The sequence below is a fragment of the Sander vitreus genome, chromosome 16 (assembly GCF_031162955.1).
Source record: "Sander vitreus isolate 19-12246 chromosome 16, sanVit1, whole genome shotgun sequence".
Taxonomy (NCBI): Eukaryota; Metazoa; Chordata; class Actinopteri; order Perciformes; family Percidae; genus Sander; species Sander vitreus.
In genome coordinates this window covers 15,379,127-15,397,253 of record NC_135870.1, presented here as the reverse complement: position 1 = coordinate 15,397,253, position 18,127 = coordinate 15,379,127, and the positions used below count along the sequence as shown (strand labels likewise).

The following is an 18,127-nucleotide window of genomic DNA, read 5'->3' as shown; positions in this document are numbered from 1 at the left end:
GAAAAAGGGTTGAAATTGCTGAAATTGTAGGGGCTTTAAATGTGCAAATACACTTTAAAAGAGTAACCTATAACCAGAGGTAAACAGCTTTGAAAGTACAGAAGCCCATTCAGAATGAAAGGTGTGTTCCACAAACATCCGATGAGGAGATTTAAGGTGGTACTGACTGCCTTACATGTTTTCTTTAGTTATTTTTATTATACATTGCAATTTCTGGAAAGCTGAGGGGGGTGTCTTGAGTTTCTCTGACCAAAACTGAGGTGTGGTGAAACAACTATTATCTTAAGTGGGGCTGCAAGGTGTACATAAAGTAAGTTTTGGTTTTAAATAGTACTAGAAATGATAATGTGGAGCTGTGCTACTGTTTTCCTCCACAACAGGGCCAAGGCAACACAGCCTTTATCACCATAACACCAACTCTGATTGTCCTAAGAAATACTTGAGTGAACGTTTATAGTGGAGTGGCTGATATTATACAAATAAACCTGTAAAATATGTCATTGTTCACAGCTAGAATGAACCAAACTTGAAACAATGCAGCCATTGTATATTTTAAATATAAGTACAGTACATCTGTTAACACATCTGAACAACATCAAGTTTTCACACCTTGATGTGAGGAACTGAATATGAAACTTGACTAACATTAGCTTATTGAGGGACTGAGAAAAAGAAACAGTTCCTCTATGCTAAATGTCTTATATCTAATCGCACTAGCATCTGGTTGGTGGGAGCTGTAAGTGGCAGGTGGGCCCTGTCAAATATAAGCTGTGCTTTCAGTTCCCTGTACAGACCTCAGGAGGGAAGACAGACATTCAACTAAAAGCCTGAAAATAACAGAGGATGGCCTCGCTCAAGATTGCTTTGCTTCTCTTTGTTTGTCTTGAAGGCTGTGGTGAGACTATAATTCATTTTACTAAGATGATTCATTATGAAGTGAATATTTGAAAAAGTAAAGTGATCAGCGATATTACGATGAGGATTATTAATGATGAATTTTACCCCCTGCAGCTCTGACTTCAGCTCTTAATGTCGATGGCTTGCAAAATGTTCCAGATGCCCTGAGAGCAGTAAGTTTATGAATTTGATTTCTTATGACAAAATAATATTTTGCATTCAAAACACAAATAACAAAACACAAACATTTTGATGTGCAGGTTGTATGTTACATATCCTACTAGAACTTCCTGAAACATTACTTACCAAACAACAAATATCATTTTAAGAATGAAATTATAAAGAAATGAAGGATCTCCCATGAATTCCTAGATATAATTTATGAAAGCATTTTGTATATTGTGTACAAAAATTGTATGTTATAATGCATTTATCACCCTATTTTTGCAGTAATAGAGGAAGTATTTAGATCCTTTACTAAAGTAAAACTACCAATAAAGCAGAGTGAAAGTACTCCATTACAAGTCCTTAATTTAAAATCCTACTTGGGTAAAAGAACAGAATTATTATCTGCAAAATATAGTTTAAGTATCAAAGTAAAACTATATGGTTTGCTCCTTTGATAATATATGATATATTATTATATAGGACATAATAGACTATTAATACTGATGCACCAATACATAATTAGCATTTTACTGTTGTAACTGGTGGAGGTTGAGCTAGTTTCAACTCTTGATCTCAAAAGGCCCCAACTAGACACTGTTCTATTATATGGGTTCAAAAGCAAAAATGTAGGGAACAACTGGTTTAAAACAATGTACTGTAAACTGATCATATATTTTTTTAATGTAAAATCTTAATCTGTAAGTAACTAGTATTTATATCTGTCAAATAAATGTAGTGGAGTAAAAAGTACAATACTTCTCGGAATTGTAGAGTAGTAGAAGTATAAAAGTAGCATACAATGGAAACACTCTAGAAGAGTACAAGTGCCTTAAAAAAGTGCATACCTTTAGTAAATGTACATAGTTACTTTTCACCACTGCTATTTTGGAGGCGTAATAATGGTGCTATACACAACAATATGGTACTCCAACACCATTGTTCCATTCTTTAAGAGAAACCCTGCAATTATTGAAACTGCACTCAAGGAAATGAAAAGCAATGTGACACATGTATGAAAAATAGTTGCCTTCTCACAGAGAGAACTGAGATTTTAATTTCTTCAAAATCAGGAAGTCTCTTCCTTCTGGTACATGTTTCACTCTTGAGCAGAACAGATGCAGTCACAAGCAAGTTTCTTCCTCATAAAACACAATGTTCATTAAATATAACAACTTAGAACAAGGCACCTGGATTGTGTAAGCGGTCAAATCAGTTAAAGTGTTGATTTACTTTTATCATGTGACTTTGACTTTATACTCAGACTGGGGATGTCTGCCAGGACTGTACCCAGATATTTGAACTCCTTGCTGACCTGTTTTCCAATGCAGACCTCCAGGTGAGTAGAGTTTATTCAACAATAGTTGAATAAACAGCAAAAGAATTCCAGAGGATTAATATTTGCTCACTGATATCATTATTATTGATAGTGTGTATGTGCATATTCATAAGTCAATATTAAAAAACACAATGTGCTATCTCCATGGCTTGCTAAGATCTTTGGTTGAATAGTTTTCAATAAAAAAAATAAATCACTTTAAATTCCACCTGTTCTCTTATCAGTTGAAGCACATTCTTCACATTCAAAGATGCAAATAATTAATCAGCCGTGCATACGGTGGTTTTCAAGCACACACAATAAATTAATCTTTATTTGTCTCTTTATTTAGTGCTTTGCCACTTACTATTTTAAAAGAATTATATTATATCGAGTATGAATTTCTATTATAAACGAAAGTTTAAATGAAATTTCACAGGCAGTTTGTTTCTCGCGTGAACTCAAAGATCCTCTTTCCTCTGTAGGGAGTTCCATCTGAGTCAGAAGAGAGAAAACTTAAATTGGATTAATTTCTATGGTTTTTATTAACTATTTTGAGTCACACATCATTATAGAAAGACAATCACCACTCACCATTTTGGTGAGAACCGTGGGTTTGGACTGTGAATAAAAGATTATAAAAATGACTATACCATGTCATATTTTATTTACCAATGTTATCTAGTGCTTCACAAGGCAAAGTGTAAAGATGCAACAGCAAAAAGTGTACAACATAAGACCTGTTACTTAGTATAAATAACACAAAACAAATGCCATCACATACAACTGAAACTACCACATTTGCATGGATAGATACCACTCAGGGTACATGGAATTTCATATTGACTGGTATCACATAAATAGCGTTACAGGGCATAAATAAGAAATGGACTATGATAATAATAATCATATGAACAAATACCTTAATGTCACATAAAGGAAACATACATAAATGGTTAAATATTTTAATTAATTAGCAATCATTTATAAATATTTTAAATTGGTCCAGTTTAGAGCAAAACGCTGTAAAAAGCTGTGAACCGGGCTGCAATAAATCCTATGGGACAAATGCACACCGTGAATTTCCGTCCACTGACAGGCTCAGATTGTTATTGTAAGATTCTGACAACATTAGGGAAAGGGTCCCTACAGAGATAGACATTTTGTTAAAGAGTAAGATCGTTTTTGTTTAACCAGGAACAGACCCAACTCGCCATTGCCAAACTTCATGTTAAAGGTGCAGTAGGTAGGCTAAGAAATTAGATAGAAAATTAAGTCTAATAAAATAAACTATTTTGCTATAAAAAATAATAAATTTTCAATACATAGGTTTTTATGCCTGTTGCTTAGGCAGCTTATGTTTAAAGTTTAAGGTAAAAGCTAAAACTCTTCTTTTAAAGGGTGATTTTGACCAGCTGTAATCCAACTGGCTTTGCACTGCACCTGCTCAAAGATGATATGCAATTGGCATTGTTTGCCCTGTAGAAATGTACCCACTATCCTATTGTATTTTTTTCATGTTTTGCAACCTCTGCATGTCCTGTACAGCTCCAAATCCATCTTGGCAGGAAATATTTTACTTACTTACAAAATGGTATGCTGTTATCAACAATAGTAGGCCTATTTAGTACTGTTCACTCAATCTTCTGGCCTTTGATTTTAGTTAGCAGAGGGAATACTGTTGCATGAAATCAATGATCATGTTTAGATTAATACCCATACTGAGCCCATTGTCCTGAGGACCAAGTTTAAACACCACACACCTAACCTTTTATTTCAGAAAAAGATCATGGATGGCATTGAAAATATGTGTGACCACCTGCCTGGACCAGCTAGTACTGCCAAAATCTGCAAAGAAGAGGTGGAGAAGATGCTTCCAGTGGCCATCAACTTCATTGCTGGTGTTGTAGTAAGTAGCATGCTGGATTAATCGTCTGGGTTGAGTTTCCCAGAATGAGATCAGCAGTAAAATAGTAATGGTGTGTTCTGTAGTCTTTGCTGTCGGTGCGTTTCTGAGGCTACTGATAGATCTATTCTCAACACATCTCTATCTCTGTAGAAACCAGCAGAGGTCTGCAAACTCATGGGGCTCTGTGGCTCCTGGGAGAAGATGCTCCGCTATTTTGTCAAGGAGACCCTTCAGGTTGCTGTGACCACTGAAAATGTCAGTATAGTCCAAGTGAAAGGGACACATTTGAAAAGAATATCATGTATGGAAAGGCTCTTTGTGCTTTACTCCCTCTGCTGTTTGTGTCAATCAGGTGCAGCCCACAACACAATGTACCTTCTGCATTTTTCTCATCAAGACTTTGGAGGACTTGCTGCCTAAAGAAAAGACTGAGGTGAGTTACACTCATGCAGTGAAGGAACACACGTGCATATGAAGAAACACAATATCTCTTTGTCCTGCACACCCACACACCCATGTAGACACCTAAATCACACAGCACTGATGACTTTTGGGCAACATGATGCACCTTCCTCTCTACTACTTTTGCAGGATGCTTTGATCCAGCTGCTGGAGGAGATTTGTCATCTTTTGCCCTCCACCTACCAAGATCAGTGTGAAGCGGTCATTGGCAAGTTCAGCAAGACGGTGCTGGAGGCAATCCTGAGCTACGCCACCCCTCAGGCCATCTGCTCTCTCATCCAGCTGTGTAAAGGGCAAGAGGCTCCTCTTCTAGGTCAGTCTCCCTCTCCTTCAGTGATGTGTACAAAGCCCCATCTTTAAATTACTTGTTTTATCCATCCAAAGAGCACAGTTGTTAATAATAACATTAATGATGGCTCTGTTCCATTATGTTAACCTTAGTATAAACCGTGCCAGTGAGCAAGCAGGAAAATACTATAAGTACCCAAAACTGGTACACCTACATTGAATGCTTGAGTTAATTTACTCTTGACACCTGTTTGACCATTTAAAAGGGCCACTATGAGATAGCTCTTCTCAATTTACATTATATAAAACAGAACAGGCTTGGCACACATTTTATTTAAACGCTGGTACCAGCAAATGTTTACTTGATAAAGGATGATTAATCAATTATCAAAATGAATTGATTTTCTGTCTATCAACAAATCAATTATCATTCAAATAGCCTTTTTTCTTCCCCTCTCAGACCCATGCACTTTGACAACATACAGGTGCAGAGACATGAAGACTGCCCTGAGATGTGGCGTAAGTGAAATACTATCAAGCTGTAAACTTGTTTAGCTTCTGAATGCTCAGTAGTGATAACGTTTGCACTTTGTCTTGTCTACTCTTCGCAGACTGTGTTCTACTGTCAGAGATATGCCTGGAAGCCTCTCAACACACTTTAAGATGTAAGGTAGGTGGAATTTTATGGCAATTTTGTGAGTACTTAATTCCATGTTATTAAAAATAGAACACACAACGCCATATCAAATATCTCCGAATTTGTCTTTTCAGGGTGGGACATAAAAGTCACGAGTCAACCTCGGTGTCCTCATGGACAACCCAGATCTTTTAAAGTCACATTGCAATTATTTCTCTTACTGCTTGACACCTGTAGCATTCCGTCTGATAGCATTTCTTCCAAATACTGATTTGAAATCTTACTGCATCTTTTGATTGGGCATTGCACGTACTATATGCACTGAGTGAAGAAAATAAGGAATTAGCTTGATAAAATATCATGGACAAAAGGATTATTTGAACTTCAGGAGTAAAAGGAATGTTGAACAGATATGAAAGCTCAACTGTAGGATCAGAAAGTTGGATGATTAGTATAAAAGGGAAAACTGTTCTGTAGTTGATACAAATGTCCATTCTATATATAGTTTCATAGCTTCATCCGCTTTTAAGCTTCTTCTTGTAATCTTTACCACAGTCAGATGATCTCAGGAGAATTATCTGAATAAATGTGTTAAATAAACATCACTGGCTTGGTCTTCTCTTCTGCCATTAAAAGGTGTTTTTTTTAAATTTCAGATTTATCTACTGTGTATTCATTTCTCAAACACTGGCATGCATATGCCATTACAGCACACTATTTTGTAGGCAGCTCTTTTTACAGGTTAAAATCCCAAACCTGGTGATAGTAAAAGTCCAATTTAAATGGTAATGGTTTCTGAACCTGAACTTTAGTATTGGTGGTTTCAAAAGGAAAGTCAATGTGTTTCTATAGAACAAAAACTCCATTACTGAGTGTAAAGGTGTAGGTAATTATACTGCTGGTAATCAAAACACTGTAGAAGTAGTATGAAAGCCAGAACAGAAACTAATCTCATGGTTTTGTGTCAATGTACTTATATTCTGCCATAGGAAGTGATCATCTTCACAGATTCTTTATACTAATACCTACTTCTGCCTTCATGTTTTACCATTTTCATTTACAAAAGAACCTGTTGAAATGATAATTTTAACTTATTAAGGGTCATATATATGTATGTATGTCATGGAATCTGCTTTATGATACAAAATAAATAGCTAAAAGCACAGTCAATGAGCACAAGGAATAGCGCAGTTTATTTTTTTTAAAAAGGGGTTGAAAGAGAAACTCAACTGATCAGACTCCTCAGTATGAATCATTGAAGGAGATTTTGCAACCTTAGGGTAGAAACTGGGGAGGGGGGGTTCCAATATTTGGGGGCAGGGGATAGGGGCATTGCAAAAAAAATGAGAAAAGGCACTTTTACACATTCAGCAACCACACTGACAGACTAACCTTAAAAAAATGATTTAACAGAGGAAAAACTCTCCTCTACACCCCCACAGGAGACGATGTAAACAAGCTGGTTTCTCTGTACAACACCAACCAATCATTTGTCTTGTCTGTGGATGAGCAAAGGATGCACAAGTAATTTTTAAAGAAATCTTTGGGAGGGAGGTTAAGTAATTTCACTGGATGATCACTTGGCCATAATCTAAAATGCTCAGCACCACTCTATGGCTCCTAGCTGAGGTTTCTTTGCAGTAAACTCCACGAACCACAAGGTGATGCCAGAGGACCCAAACTATTAGTGTTAGAGTAGTAGAAGAAATGTATTTTAGTATAATATTCAAGGACACAGTGCCACCTAGCTGCAGGATGATTTTTAGACCGACTCAATTTGCACACAGGTCAGACCAAGTACCAACTGTGATTAAGTGAATACCAACCTCACTCAGGATTACAGCTGGCTTAGCCTCAACTCTGCAACTACATTGTGAGAATACACATCTAAGAGTAAAGTCAAGGGGGCAACTGGGAAAGCATGTATTGTGAATTCACAAAATCTTGGGGTTAAATCTGGCACACATCTTTTTTCACTTTATCTGCATTCTTTATAAGTTTTTAAAAGAACAAGGAGAGGGGCAAACTTGACAAACCCGGATCGTTTAAAGTGTACCAATCAGGACAAATATGACTTGTACCATCCATGACCCATTGGATATGGGGTTTTAAAAACAAATACATTAATAATAATTTAAAAAAAACATTCATTTTGGAACTACTGCCTATAAAACCTTGTATATAGAGGTTTTTTCCACTTTTGGTATCTCTATGAACCAATGTGCTGTGCAATTCCAGTGGAAGAGTCGAAAATAACAGCAACATATTGTGATCCCACTTCTTGGTGTGTGCAAAACTAACTCTGCTGAGAAGACGAGAGCAGTAATACCAAGTCTTGTATTCACTAAGCTGAGTGTGTGCTGCCTCTCATCTCTTTGTCTTGGTCTGTCTGTGGCTCACTCTACTAAGGTGTCAGGACTATACGGAGTGAAAAAAGTGTCCTTCCTTGTTAGGTCCCACAACAGTTAAACACCATTCTATAAATTATTTCAAGTACAATGTTGCCATGAGATGAAGGCAGCCCCTGCCCAGAGGCGACTGAGCTGGGTTTCTCTGTAGCTACACCCAGAGTCATTCTCAGGAAGGGTGAGGGAGTACGGTCCCATGCCTTTATCTTGGTCAGTAGAACATTGACACATTTAACATCATTTGGAACATTCACATGACATTTAAACCAACAAAATAAATTACAAAAAAATGGAGTGATTTCATGATGCAGCCCAACATAACCACAAGGTAATTAGCAGCTTCTGACTTCTCTGTAAAACGTCAGAATTAAAATGGCCTTAAGGGACAGCACAAACTGAAAAGATGTGAGAAAAAAAATGAGCAGATTGAATCGACAAGTGTTTAACCCTATTTGTGCCATCAACATTTAAAAAAGAGAGAGGGTGAGGGTGTGAGGGGAACAGAGCTGGTGTGTTTGCAATGTTAGGTGTTAGGTGAAATGTTGCCATTAAAGAAAAAGCAACAGAGGATGCCAACTACTGATCCCTTCTACAACTAAACTGCAGTGAGATTCTGAATTTAAAAGCTTTGGAATACCACACATGGCTTACAAATCACCATCAATACTGGTGAATACCCATGTTGTTGTTTTGGAAATCTGCTATAAATATGGTTTAAATATGTTAAGTTAATCCACTCTTAACTAGCAGTGTTAGGAAAATAGATGACCATTAAACATGTAAAAAAAATGAGGCGAGCTGCCAGAACAAAGATAAATAAAGCTGGCAGCACTGCTCAAATCTGTACGAACAATTTTTCCAACATGCTTGTTCAATTTAATATCTGCAACTGAAATCCTTTTATCTCATAAAGAAGTGTACACTACTAACATGTGGACAAAGAGCACATTTTCATGAAGTAGAGGCTGTGGCTGTGTTTCTGCGTGAGGAAGGAAGAGGTGGGAGGTGGAGGAGAAAGGAGGAAAGTAGACAGATAGGTTAATCTGTGTTACACCTAAGACCCGCTTGATTCGAGATTAGAGGAGGGGTTCAGTATTTCAGCATCTTGGGCACCTCCCATGGAAAGCCGTCACGACCAAAGTGACCATAAGCTGCTGTGCGCTGGTAGATGGGCCTCTTCAGGTCAAGATCACTGAGACAGAAACAACATAATAATTTATAGAAATGATGTGTAAAATGTGTATAGTGGGGATCTTAACTGCATATTTAGTAGCTAAAATCTGAAATTAGACACCCCAGGATACCTCACAATAACTCCTGGACGGAGGTCAAAGTTCTTCATCACAATTTCCAGCAGCTCCTTCTCGCTCTTCTGGGAGGTCCCATAGTGGAAGATGGAGATGGAGAGTGGATGGGCAATTCCAATAGCATAGGCTACCTAAAGTGAGTTTAAGCAACGTTTTCAGCGCAGGAACAACTTCACAAACCACTCTTGCAGTGGAATCTGACAGACAACAGGATGTTGTGTGAGCAAATTATTCAAGCTGACCATAGTTGCTGCTCTCTGCGAGTAGGAAACTACCAACTTTTAAGAGCCACCTTAAAGCTTACAGGTGGTTGAGTCTTTGATACTGTAATATAGATTTGGGGCGAGGTATCACTTTAACACTGTGATATATTGTACACTCACCTGGACCAACACACGCCTGCAGAGCCCAGCTTTCACCAGAGATTTGGCCACCCAGCGGGCAGCATAGGCAGCAGAGCGATCTACCTTTGTGTAGTCCTTCCCAGAAAAGGCTCCGCCTCCATGGGCACCCCAACCCCCATAAGTATCGACAATGATCTTACGCCCAGTCAGACCAGCATCACCCTGTGGGAAGAAACACAGGACTTTGAGGTCTATTTGAGACAAATACATTTTGCATGATTTTGTTCATTCTGACCGAAGCATTTAAAAACTGATTTATTATTATCATTATTATTATTATTATTATTATTATTATTATTATGGGAATGTACAATAATGTAATTACAAGATCTCAAGACTTGGACAATATGTGTTCAATAAAATCCACATTTTTTTAAATGGATCTGTTAATTGTAATTCTCTTGGTGCGACTGTGCAGGAGAACTAAAGAGGTACAGAGTTTTAAAGGTGTTCTTGTCTCACCTGTGGTCCTCCAATGACAAAGCGTCCACTGGGCTGCAGGTGGTATACGGTTTCATCATCAAGGTAGCCACCGGGAACCACCACTTTCACCACGTGCTCCTTCAGACATCTGCGCATCTCGTCCAAATTTATAGCCTCATCGTGCTGCACAGAGACCACAATGGTGTGGACACGCAACGGCACCATGGCGCCTCGGTCCTGTCTGTACTGAACAGTCACCTGAGGGGGAAAAAAACAACAAAATAAAACAATGAAGAATCAATATTGTAAAGGGAACAGGATTAAAGAGATTAGTGTCTGTTCTTTACACTGAGTGCCAGTAATGATAATGCACGACAGGAAAAACTGTGATATATTGCTTCTTATGTAGAAGAAATGCCTGATAAATGAAGCAAACATTCACTTGTTTGCGCTTGTGAAATGTAAGGATTTGCTTTTGCTATTTGTTTTATATGGAAATAAATGAATTGAATAACTTTGGTTTTTGGTTAAGTCAGACAGAATAAGCCACTTAAAAAGACGTCACTTTAGGCTCTGAGAACTTTTCTTAAATTGACATTTACCATTTTCTGACATCCTATAACCTTTATTCTCTACGTAATGGACTGTGTGGAAGTGCAGGCACCGTTTCCTTGTCCTACCTGAGTTTTGGAATCGGGTCGGAGCCACGGCAGCGTTCCGTTTCGGCGCAATTCAGCCATCTTGGCATTGAGCTTGTGAGCCAGGACAACAGTGAGGGGCATACACTCCTCAGTCTCATCAGTGGCATATCCAAACATCAGACCCTGTGAGAGGTACAGTCACAAATCACAGCATACAGTAAATATAGGTCAAAATAACACATTTCTAGCTACAGTTACAGCTGTGGGTCAAACTCAAACAGAAATATATGAACCGTCCAACCTGGTCACCGGCTCCCACATCCTGCTCTTTTCGATCCATGTGAACACCCTGAGCAATGTCGGGGGACTGCTGCTCCAAAGCCACCAGCACATTGCAGGTCTTATAGTCAAAGCCTGTAGAACAAGACAACAGAGTCAACCGTTTCACATGTCAATACTCCTTCAAATATGCACTTCATTAAAAAAAAAACTCTTGCAGTTTACATGTCAACATGGCACATTAATACTGTACATTTGATCTTTTATATATTACAACTGTAAATCTGTTGTACATTTGTTCTATATATATATATATATTTTTTTTATTTTTTTTTTTTTTTTTTTTTTTATTATTATTATATTCTGTTCCTAATATACATGTTGTTTGTATATCTGGAGTTTGTAACAATAATCTGTGTACATTTGTCTCATTCACAATAGATCACTATCACTATCGATCACTACTTTTTATAATATATTTTATAGTCCACTATATGAATAAGGGCGCTTTCACACCTGCCTCGTTTAGTTCGGTTAAATCGCACTGGAGGTACTTTTTCAATCGAACTCTGGCGCTCTTTGTTTGTGGTGAGAACGACCCCGAACCGCAGCACCTATATACAGTATACGCTGATAAGTCTGAGATAATGTCTCCTGTAGTCAGGTGTGCTTTGCAATCTGAGATGTGGCAGAACATGCAAACTGTAGCAGCATGCAGTGTTTCTATCGCATTTTGGATTCTTCAGGTGTGAAACGAAACCGAACCAAGGGGTAATCGCTCTAAGTTTACAAACTCATCAACTGATTCGGACCAAAGCAAACAAAGTATAGGTGTGAAAACACCCTAATTTTCACTAGATATTCAGGACAATACTACTACCCTTGCTACCATTACTGTACTTCTATAGAACTGCTGAAACCCTTTGGATGATATGATGCAATCCTACATGTCAATCTTAATAATTACTGACACAAACTTGACTAACTTCACAGAGCAATGCTGGAGTTTGTATTTAAGGAAGAGGCTTTAACTGCATGAATCTCGCACTCAACTACTTTCATCACTGTACCTTTGGAGGAGTCGTCATAGCCTATGTGTTTGATTGTGTCCCTGACAATCTTCTGATAGTCAACGTTGGCCCTGGAGGTGATCTCCCCCGCCAGAAGGATCATCCCCGTTTTAGCAACAGTCTCTGAGGACACAATGACATGCAGTGTGAGGGATGAGAGTGAGACTAAGTAGAACAGATCATTAAAAACAAAGGAGGTAAAAGGGAATTAAGTATACTTCAATTATCAAAGTAGTTGGTGATTTATTTTCTTTTGACCAATGAATTGAATAATTGTTGCAGCTCTATGACCAACATCTAAAGCTACCATATAAAACTTTAGGCCTTGATGCAGATGTAAACTGTTCTCAATCCCCTTTTGGATGATACAACAAATTAATCTGTGGTAGATGGCCTTTCCTTTCCAGCAGAATCAAATTACCAAATGTGTGCTGCAATATTTCTACCTCATCAGCATTCAAGCAGTGAAACATAAGGCACATAATTAACCTAAAGGCAGACGTTGTGGGCCAATATTTTTTGCAACATAGTATAAAACAACTCACCTGCAGTGACTGTGGTCGAGACATCACATGTTCCATTAAAATGAATGTGTCAAACAAGTTTAGTCTGCTAAGCAATAGCCTGAGGTTAAGGCAAAGCCCATAAAACAAACAGCAAATGTAGCTACATTGCCATTTAAACAGTCCCTAGACGAAATTACAAGTTCCAAGCTTTCTGAAACCTGAAAAAGCTTTTTCAGCTTTAAATCACCTGTATCTCTGCCGTGTATTCAGGTATGCACTACATAGCAAATTGAAAATGTCTCCATTAAACCAGAGAAAACTATAAAAAAAATGTGCAAAGATGTAGGCCCTAAGTTTATTTCCAGGGACTCCATAGCTCCTCATACAATTTGGTTGAAATGGGCCCCATTCCGACCTAGCTTTAATATCCGTCCAGAGTGATCCGATCACAAGTAGACAGCTCTAAGTACGTGTGTTTTAATCTGGCAGTAGAATGGGTCGCCAAATGTGGTGTTACTCTCACATAAATCTAGTGAAAAATTAAAAAGCACTGCCCACAGTCTGTCTACTCTGTAACGTTTCATGTTCGGTTATTGGAGTTGTGTTACATTACTTCTGATGAAGACCCAACATTTTGCCGCTTCATAATAAAAGCATTTAAATACCAAAATAACAGGGGACTTTTATTGTGAAGAATATGGTAACTCATTTTACCATCTTACAGTGCTGTGTAGCTCTGGCAATGCAAGACTAAAATAACAGAAGGACACGACATAACAGCAGGAAGTATTGTTGTAATATCCTACATATTGGTGAATTCAAGGACGTTTCATTAAACTAAAAATAACATTATTGTATAGGCCTACCAGCGGCCTTTTCAAGGCAACAGCCAAGAGCAGGCAGCACAGAAACAAAAACACAGACACGTCACTTATAGTATATGATAACGACATCCTAAACACACAATTCACTCAGTGGTTTCTGTGACATGAGAAATACTTTGAATGATTGCGTAATTCCACTCACAGTTGATTAGGCGGTCTTTAATATGGCCGAGGACACATTCCCGTTCCCATTGCTACAACAATGTGGACACATGCGGCTCAAACCACCTCCAAATGTGTTTTTTGTGATCGGATCTCAATGCGTCCTGAGAGTGTTTTCACCTGTACTTAGAGTGGTCCACATGTGATCTGATCATTTAGGATGAATGTTAATGACAGGTGGAAACAGGGTGTACCTCACAGGAACCATAAGAGATACTGTACATCAGAAATCATTTCTCAATAGAGGAACCAAAAGATTCAATACATAACATTATTGGTTGGACCTCAACTCTGTTTTCCTAAATGCTTTAGCTTGCACATGCATGCCTTAACAATCAATACTCTATGGTCAGCCTGCATTGCTGACTAAAGACTTACCACATGCCACTTTGGCATCAGGGTCTTGTCTGAGGTGTGCATCCAACACGGCATCACTGATTTGGTCACAAATCTTATCTGTGGAGTAACACAAGTATTTTTTCAGAACTCAACACATAAAAACAATTCATGGCAATGCCTCACTTGTGCTTATCGGTAAATATGTACTAATTGTAGAATACTTATTGTGTTGTCATACATAATTAAATAAATGCAGTGCAAGTGTAAAGGGATACTTTGATGCACATGCACATCATTAGTAGAGATCTCTGTAGGTGCTTCAATTGTCCTGAAACTATCAAGTGTGTGTATATGACTGCGTACGTATATTTAGGACTGCTGGTAGGCCTATTAACTGTTGCAATGGAGCTGCCCCCACTGCAACACTGAAAACTGCAGTGTATTGTACAGCAGGCTGCTAAGTTCTGAAATTAAAATGTGTGTTACAGATGTAGGCTACGCTCAGTTGGCAGTTTATTAGGTAGACTTAGCTAAAACTAAAAAACAGTCTAAAGCAGGATTTATACCTCTGCGCAGGCTCTACGTAAGTGGACTGAAGTTTATACTTGTGCATAGGTGTCTGCATCGATCACTTTAAGACAATAGCAGGGCCGGCATGTGTGTGTGCGTGGGGAGTGTGTATAGAGCGAGTGAGAGAGTGACAGCATATATGTGGGCATAGTGGGAGAAACAAAGTGTCTCCCCTGTGCTTTCTGACTACGGTCGGAAATCTTTAGCAGGAAAAGTTAACCCTCTCCTTGGTTTCATGTTGTTTATGGAGAAGGAGAACCAGGAAATCAGTAGGGGGAAATGCAACGCTACAAGCCACGGCCAAGCGGACCAATCACAGTTGTTGCGGTCTACCTTAATACAACCGCCCTGCAAAAAATCCCACCTCCTGACCGCTCAGCACCGCAGATTACAGGCTCCAAAATGACCTTCTAAAAACTGCTTTGACAAAGACTGAACATTGATAGGATTTATTGTGGTATTAGACTGCATAGTATTTAGCAAGATGTAGCGAATAAACTGGAAACAATTACATATGATTCATACTTTCTATGTCAAAGTGCAGTTTCAAAGCTCAAAATATGTTACACTATAACCCTCTGTACTTAGGAAATCAATAAACCGATTTTTTTTTCATTGTACATTAAAAAGGTTTATTACTCATTTATAAACACACTTTATACCACTCAATAACTAACCCGCGCTCCTACTGCTGCTGCTGCTGCTGCTACAGAGCATATGGTATGCCACCTATTTTTTATACAGTCTAGGTATGCCACACGTCTAGTTAGGTGACTATGAAATGATGAAACGCCTATGGTAGCTAGCCATATCCCGTCTGACTTAAAAGGAATTACAAAATACAAGAGGCGTTGTTTATGGCTGCTCTGTACACTCCACCTCATGTTGTAAATTAATGTAAGAAAACAATGGGAGCGTCATGTGATTGACAGGCACCAACAGTTCCCCGGATAATAATACGTAACGTTATGTAACATTATCAGTACATTAATGACCGCAACGGGATTAACGTTAGCTGACATAGCTAGCTACCTTTAACAATTACCCGCCGTATTGTTAGCATTCAACTGCAACGGTCCAACTTAACTTTAAAAACTGTAAACTAGTTTATTGTTCTTTTCGGAATGTTTCTTATCTGAATCGCATGTAGCTAGACGACTTTTACACCAGGAGGAGAAACATTTCTAATTGTGTTGACAGAGGTAACGTTACAGACTACAGAGCATGGATGTATTAAGAGGTAACGTAACGTTACGGATGAGCAGGTACGTTAACGTTAGCATGACTACTTAGCGTTGACTTAGTGGACAGTTGACACACAACAACACGCTGAGCTAACAGTAACATGCAACATTGAGAGGCTAACATAGTGCTATCAGGCTAATTAGTATGTTTAAATACCTCGCAGACGCAGACTGGCAGTTACAGATTACAAACTTACCGGGGTGACCCTCTCCGACAGATTCAGAAGTGAAGAGGAAGCAGTCTTCATCAATGAGCGAGTTGTTATGGAAACCGTTCTGATGGCCGTTCATTTTAGCCAATAAACACACTGTCAGCTAACAAGCTAGCCGTTTAGATACCACAGTTAGAGAAGCCGGGCAGGTTTTTAGAGCCTTAAACTGAGTCTCCTGCTTACAAACACACAAAGTGACCACGCTGATTCTAGCTTAGGCTCACGGGTGCAGAGTGCAGAGTGGCTTGGACAGCTGCATTTATTTGACTAAACAACTTCTTTAGACACCTTCCAGTCATTTCTCTGCAGCCAATGTTGTTGTTGAGCACAGACCATGTGGTGCAAATGGGCGTGCTCTAATTAAGAAAAAAAAGGCCCTTGTGGTTCTGAACTTGTTTTGGCTTGTGGCTCTTAAAATTAAGCCAGATCTAAATGTATATAAAGCAACCAGTAGTACAATTTTATTTTATGTTTAGGCTACCTTGTTCAGGTTTATTGTCCTTGTTTTAGCTTAATGTCTATTTCTGTGTGCATTGAGAGCAACATAAAACCACAGTTAAATGCCTTGTATACTTGGCCGATAAAGCTGATTCTGATGTATCATCACAGGTTATGGTCTTAGAGTAGGGTGACCAGTCCCCGGAAATGTCCCCGGTTTTCACTGTGACTGACAGACCCGAAATTGGAATGAAATAGTCGTGCACCCTACACGCACAGGCTCAAGACAGCCAGAGCAAGCACTGCTCAGAGCTCAGAGATGTTTTAGAATGCCCATTTTACGATGCTAAAATTACTGTTTATTTACATGGAGTCTGGTGGGTTCAGCGAACGCAATTTCGCTGACTTTTTATGTTTTTAAAAAAGGATCTTACTCTTTAACAGAAAGGTCGACCTCCTTAGAAATCCTTTCCATAATGTCGTCAGACACTTAGAATATTAATCTGAGCCTGTCAGTGGCAAAACGAGCACTTTTATGAACGTAAAAACAAGCTGTACAATTGACGTTCTATTAACTTGTAGCTTGTTTCGGCGTTTCCGACTGCAGTGATCTCGTTTAATACTGGACCAATGTCAAAGGAAAATAGTTTTAATTGTATCCGATACTCAATGAGCTGTTGCAGAAACAAGCCCAGCGTGAAGCAATAAAGCAAAAGCTGTCAGATAAATGTAGTGCAGTAAACATTAAAACATTTCCCTCTGAGGTGTAGTGGAGTACATGAGTAATGAGAATGTGACATGGATATGGCGCATGCAAAAGGGTTAACCCCATTGCTGTGACAAATTGCAAGAAAATTAACATTGAACTTACATGAAATGTTATCATATTTGCATTCTGCATAAATCTCTGCACACCCATTACTCTCTGTGAAATATCTCACAAACTCTTCACTCAACACATGCATCAGTACAACAAGCGGTCCCTGAGTAATCCGGTTTTGAAATTGCAACAAAATGTCTACATGGTCTACAACTTTATAATGTATTCTCATGTAAACTATTTATGTCAGCACAGATATTTTTTGTAAATTGCTTAGCTAGTGTATTCCACCATAATGGTTATTATATTGCCAGATTCCAGACAATCCCTCTTACTTATATATATCCCACTTACAAATATAAATCTTCTCCGGGAACCATCACCTTATCGTGGTGGAGAGGTTTGTGTGTCCCTATGAACCTGAGGGCTGTGTTGTCTGGAGCTTTGTGCTCCTGGTAGGGTCTCCCAAGGCAAAGTGGTCTCAGGTGAGGGGCCAGACAAAGAATGGTTCAAAAATCCTATGAAAAATCGAGGAAGGGATGAAGTGACCCTGCCCGGAGGAAGCCCGGGGCCCCCGTCTGGAGCCAGGCCCAGATGGAGGGCTCGTCAGCGAGCGTCTGGTGGCCGGTTTGCCACAGAGCCCGGCCGGGCACAGCCCGAAAAAGCTACGTGGCGGACATCTCTCCATCCCATGGGCCCACCACCTGTGGGAGGAACCGCTGGGGTCGGGTGCGCTGCCACATG

The 18,127-nt window shown here is 38.9% G+C and overlaps 2 protein-coding genes across 3 annotated transcripts; one reads left to right on the top strand and one right to left on the bottom strand.

Annotated features, from left to right (window-relative positions):
• The first annotated feature begins 739 nt into the window (after positions 1-739).
• Positions 740-6,331, top strand: sftpba (surfactant protein Ba). Of its 2 annotated transcripts, none has more exons than XM_078270816.1 (10): positions 740-895; positions 1,012-1,070; positions 2,327-2,401; positions 4,161-4,289; positions 4,440-4,544; positions 4,642-4,722; positions 4,881-5,064; positions 5,500-5,558; positions 5,651-5,704; positions 5,811-6,331. In XM_078270816.1, exons 1-9 carry the CDS (start codon positions 844-846, stop codon positions 5,699-5,701), a joined length of 795 nt encoding a protein of 264 aa, XP_078126942.1. In that variant the 5' UTR covers positions 740-843; the 3' UTR covers positions 5,702-5,704; positions 5,811-6,331. The 2 variants fall into 2 exon arrangements, with proteins under 2 accessions (XP_078126942.1, XP_078126941.1); XM_078270815.1 differs by having other exon boundaries at positions 5,651-5,709.
• A 640-nt stretch (positions 6,332-6,971) lies between these two features.
• On the bottom strand, positions 6,972-16,454 carry mat2aa (methionine adenosyltransferase 2Aa). Its single transcript, XM_078270813.1, has 9 exons — positions 16,111-16,454; positions 14,139-14,216; positions 12,209-12,331; positions 11,161-11,273; positions 10,899-11,042; positions 10,258-10,476; positions 9,775-9,957; positions 9,389-9,522; positions 6,972-9,276 (listed from the first exon to the last, which is right to left on the bottom strand). The coding sequence occupies exons 1-9, from the start codon at positions 16,202-16,204 to the stop codon at positions 9,174-9,176; spliced, it is 1,191 nt and encodes a 396-aa protein (XP_078126939.1). The 5' UTR covers positions 16,205-16,454; the 3' UTR covers positions 6,972-9,173.
• Positions 16,455-18,127: the final 1,673 nt, after the last annotated feature.

Excerpts from the sequence above, each read along its gene's own strand:
- sftpba (XM_078270816.1), top strand. The coding sequence starts at position 844 with ATGGCCTCGCTCAAGATTGCTTTGCTTCTCTTTGTTTGTCTTGAAGGC. Across the intron at positions 1,071-2,326 it reads TTCCAGATGCCCTGAGAGCA|ACTGGGGATGTCTGCCAGGA; the intron begins GTAAGTTTATGA and ends CTTTATACTCAG. Across the intron at positions 2,402-4,160 it reads TTTCCAATGCAGACCTCCAG|AAAAAGATCATGGATGGCAT; the intron begins GTGAGTAGAGTT and ends CTTTTATTTCAG.
- mat2aa (XM_078270813.1), bottom strand. The coding sequence starts at position 16,204 with ATGAACGGCCATCAGAACGGTTTCCATAACAACTCGCTCATTGATGAA. Across the intron at positions 9,523-9,774 it reads GCAGGCGTGTGTTGGTCCAG|GTAGCCTATGCTATTGGAAT; the intron begins GTGAGTGTACAA and ends AACTCACTTTAG. Across the intron at positions 9,277-9,388 it reads CGTCCAGGAGTTATTGTGAG|TGATCTTGACCTGAAGAGGC; the intron begins GTATCCTGGGGT and ends TTTCTGTCTCAG.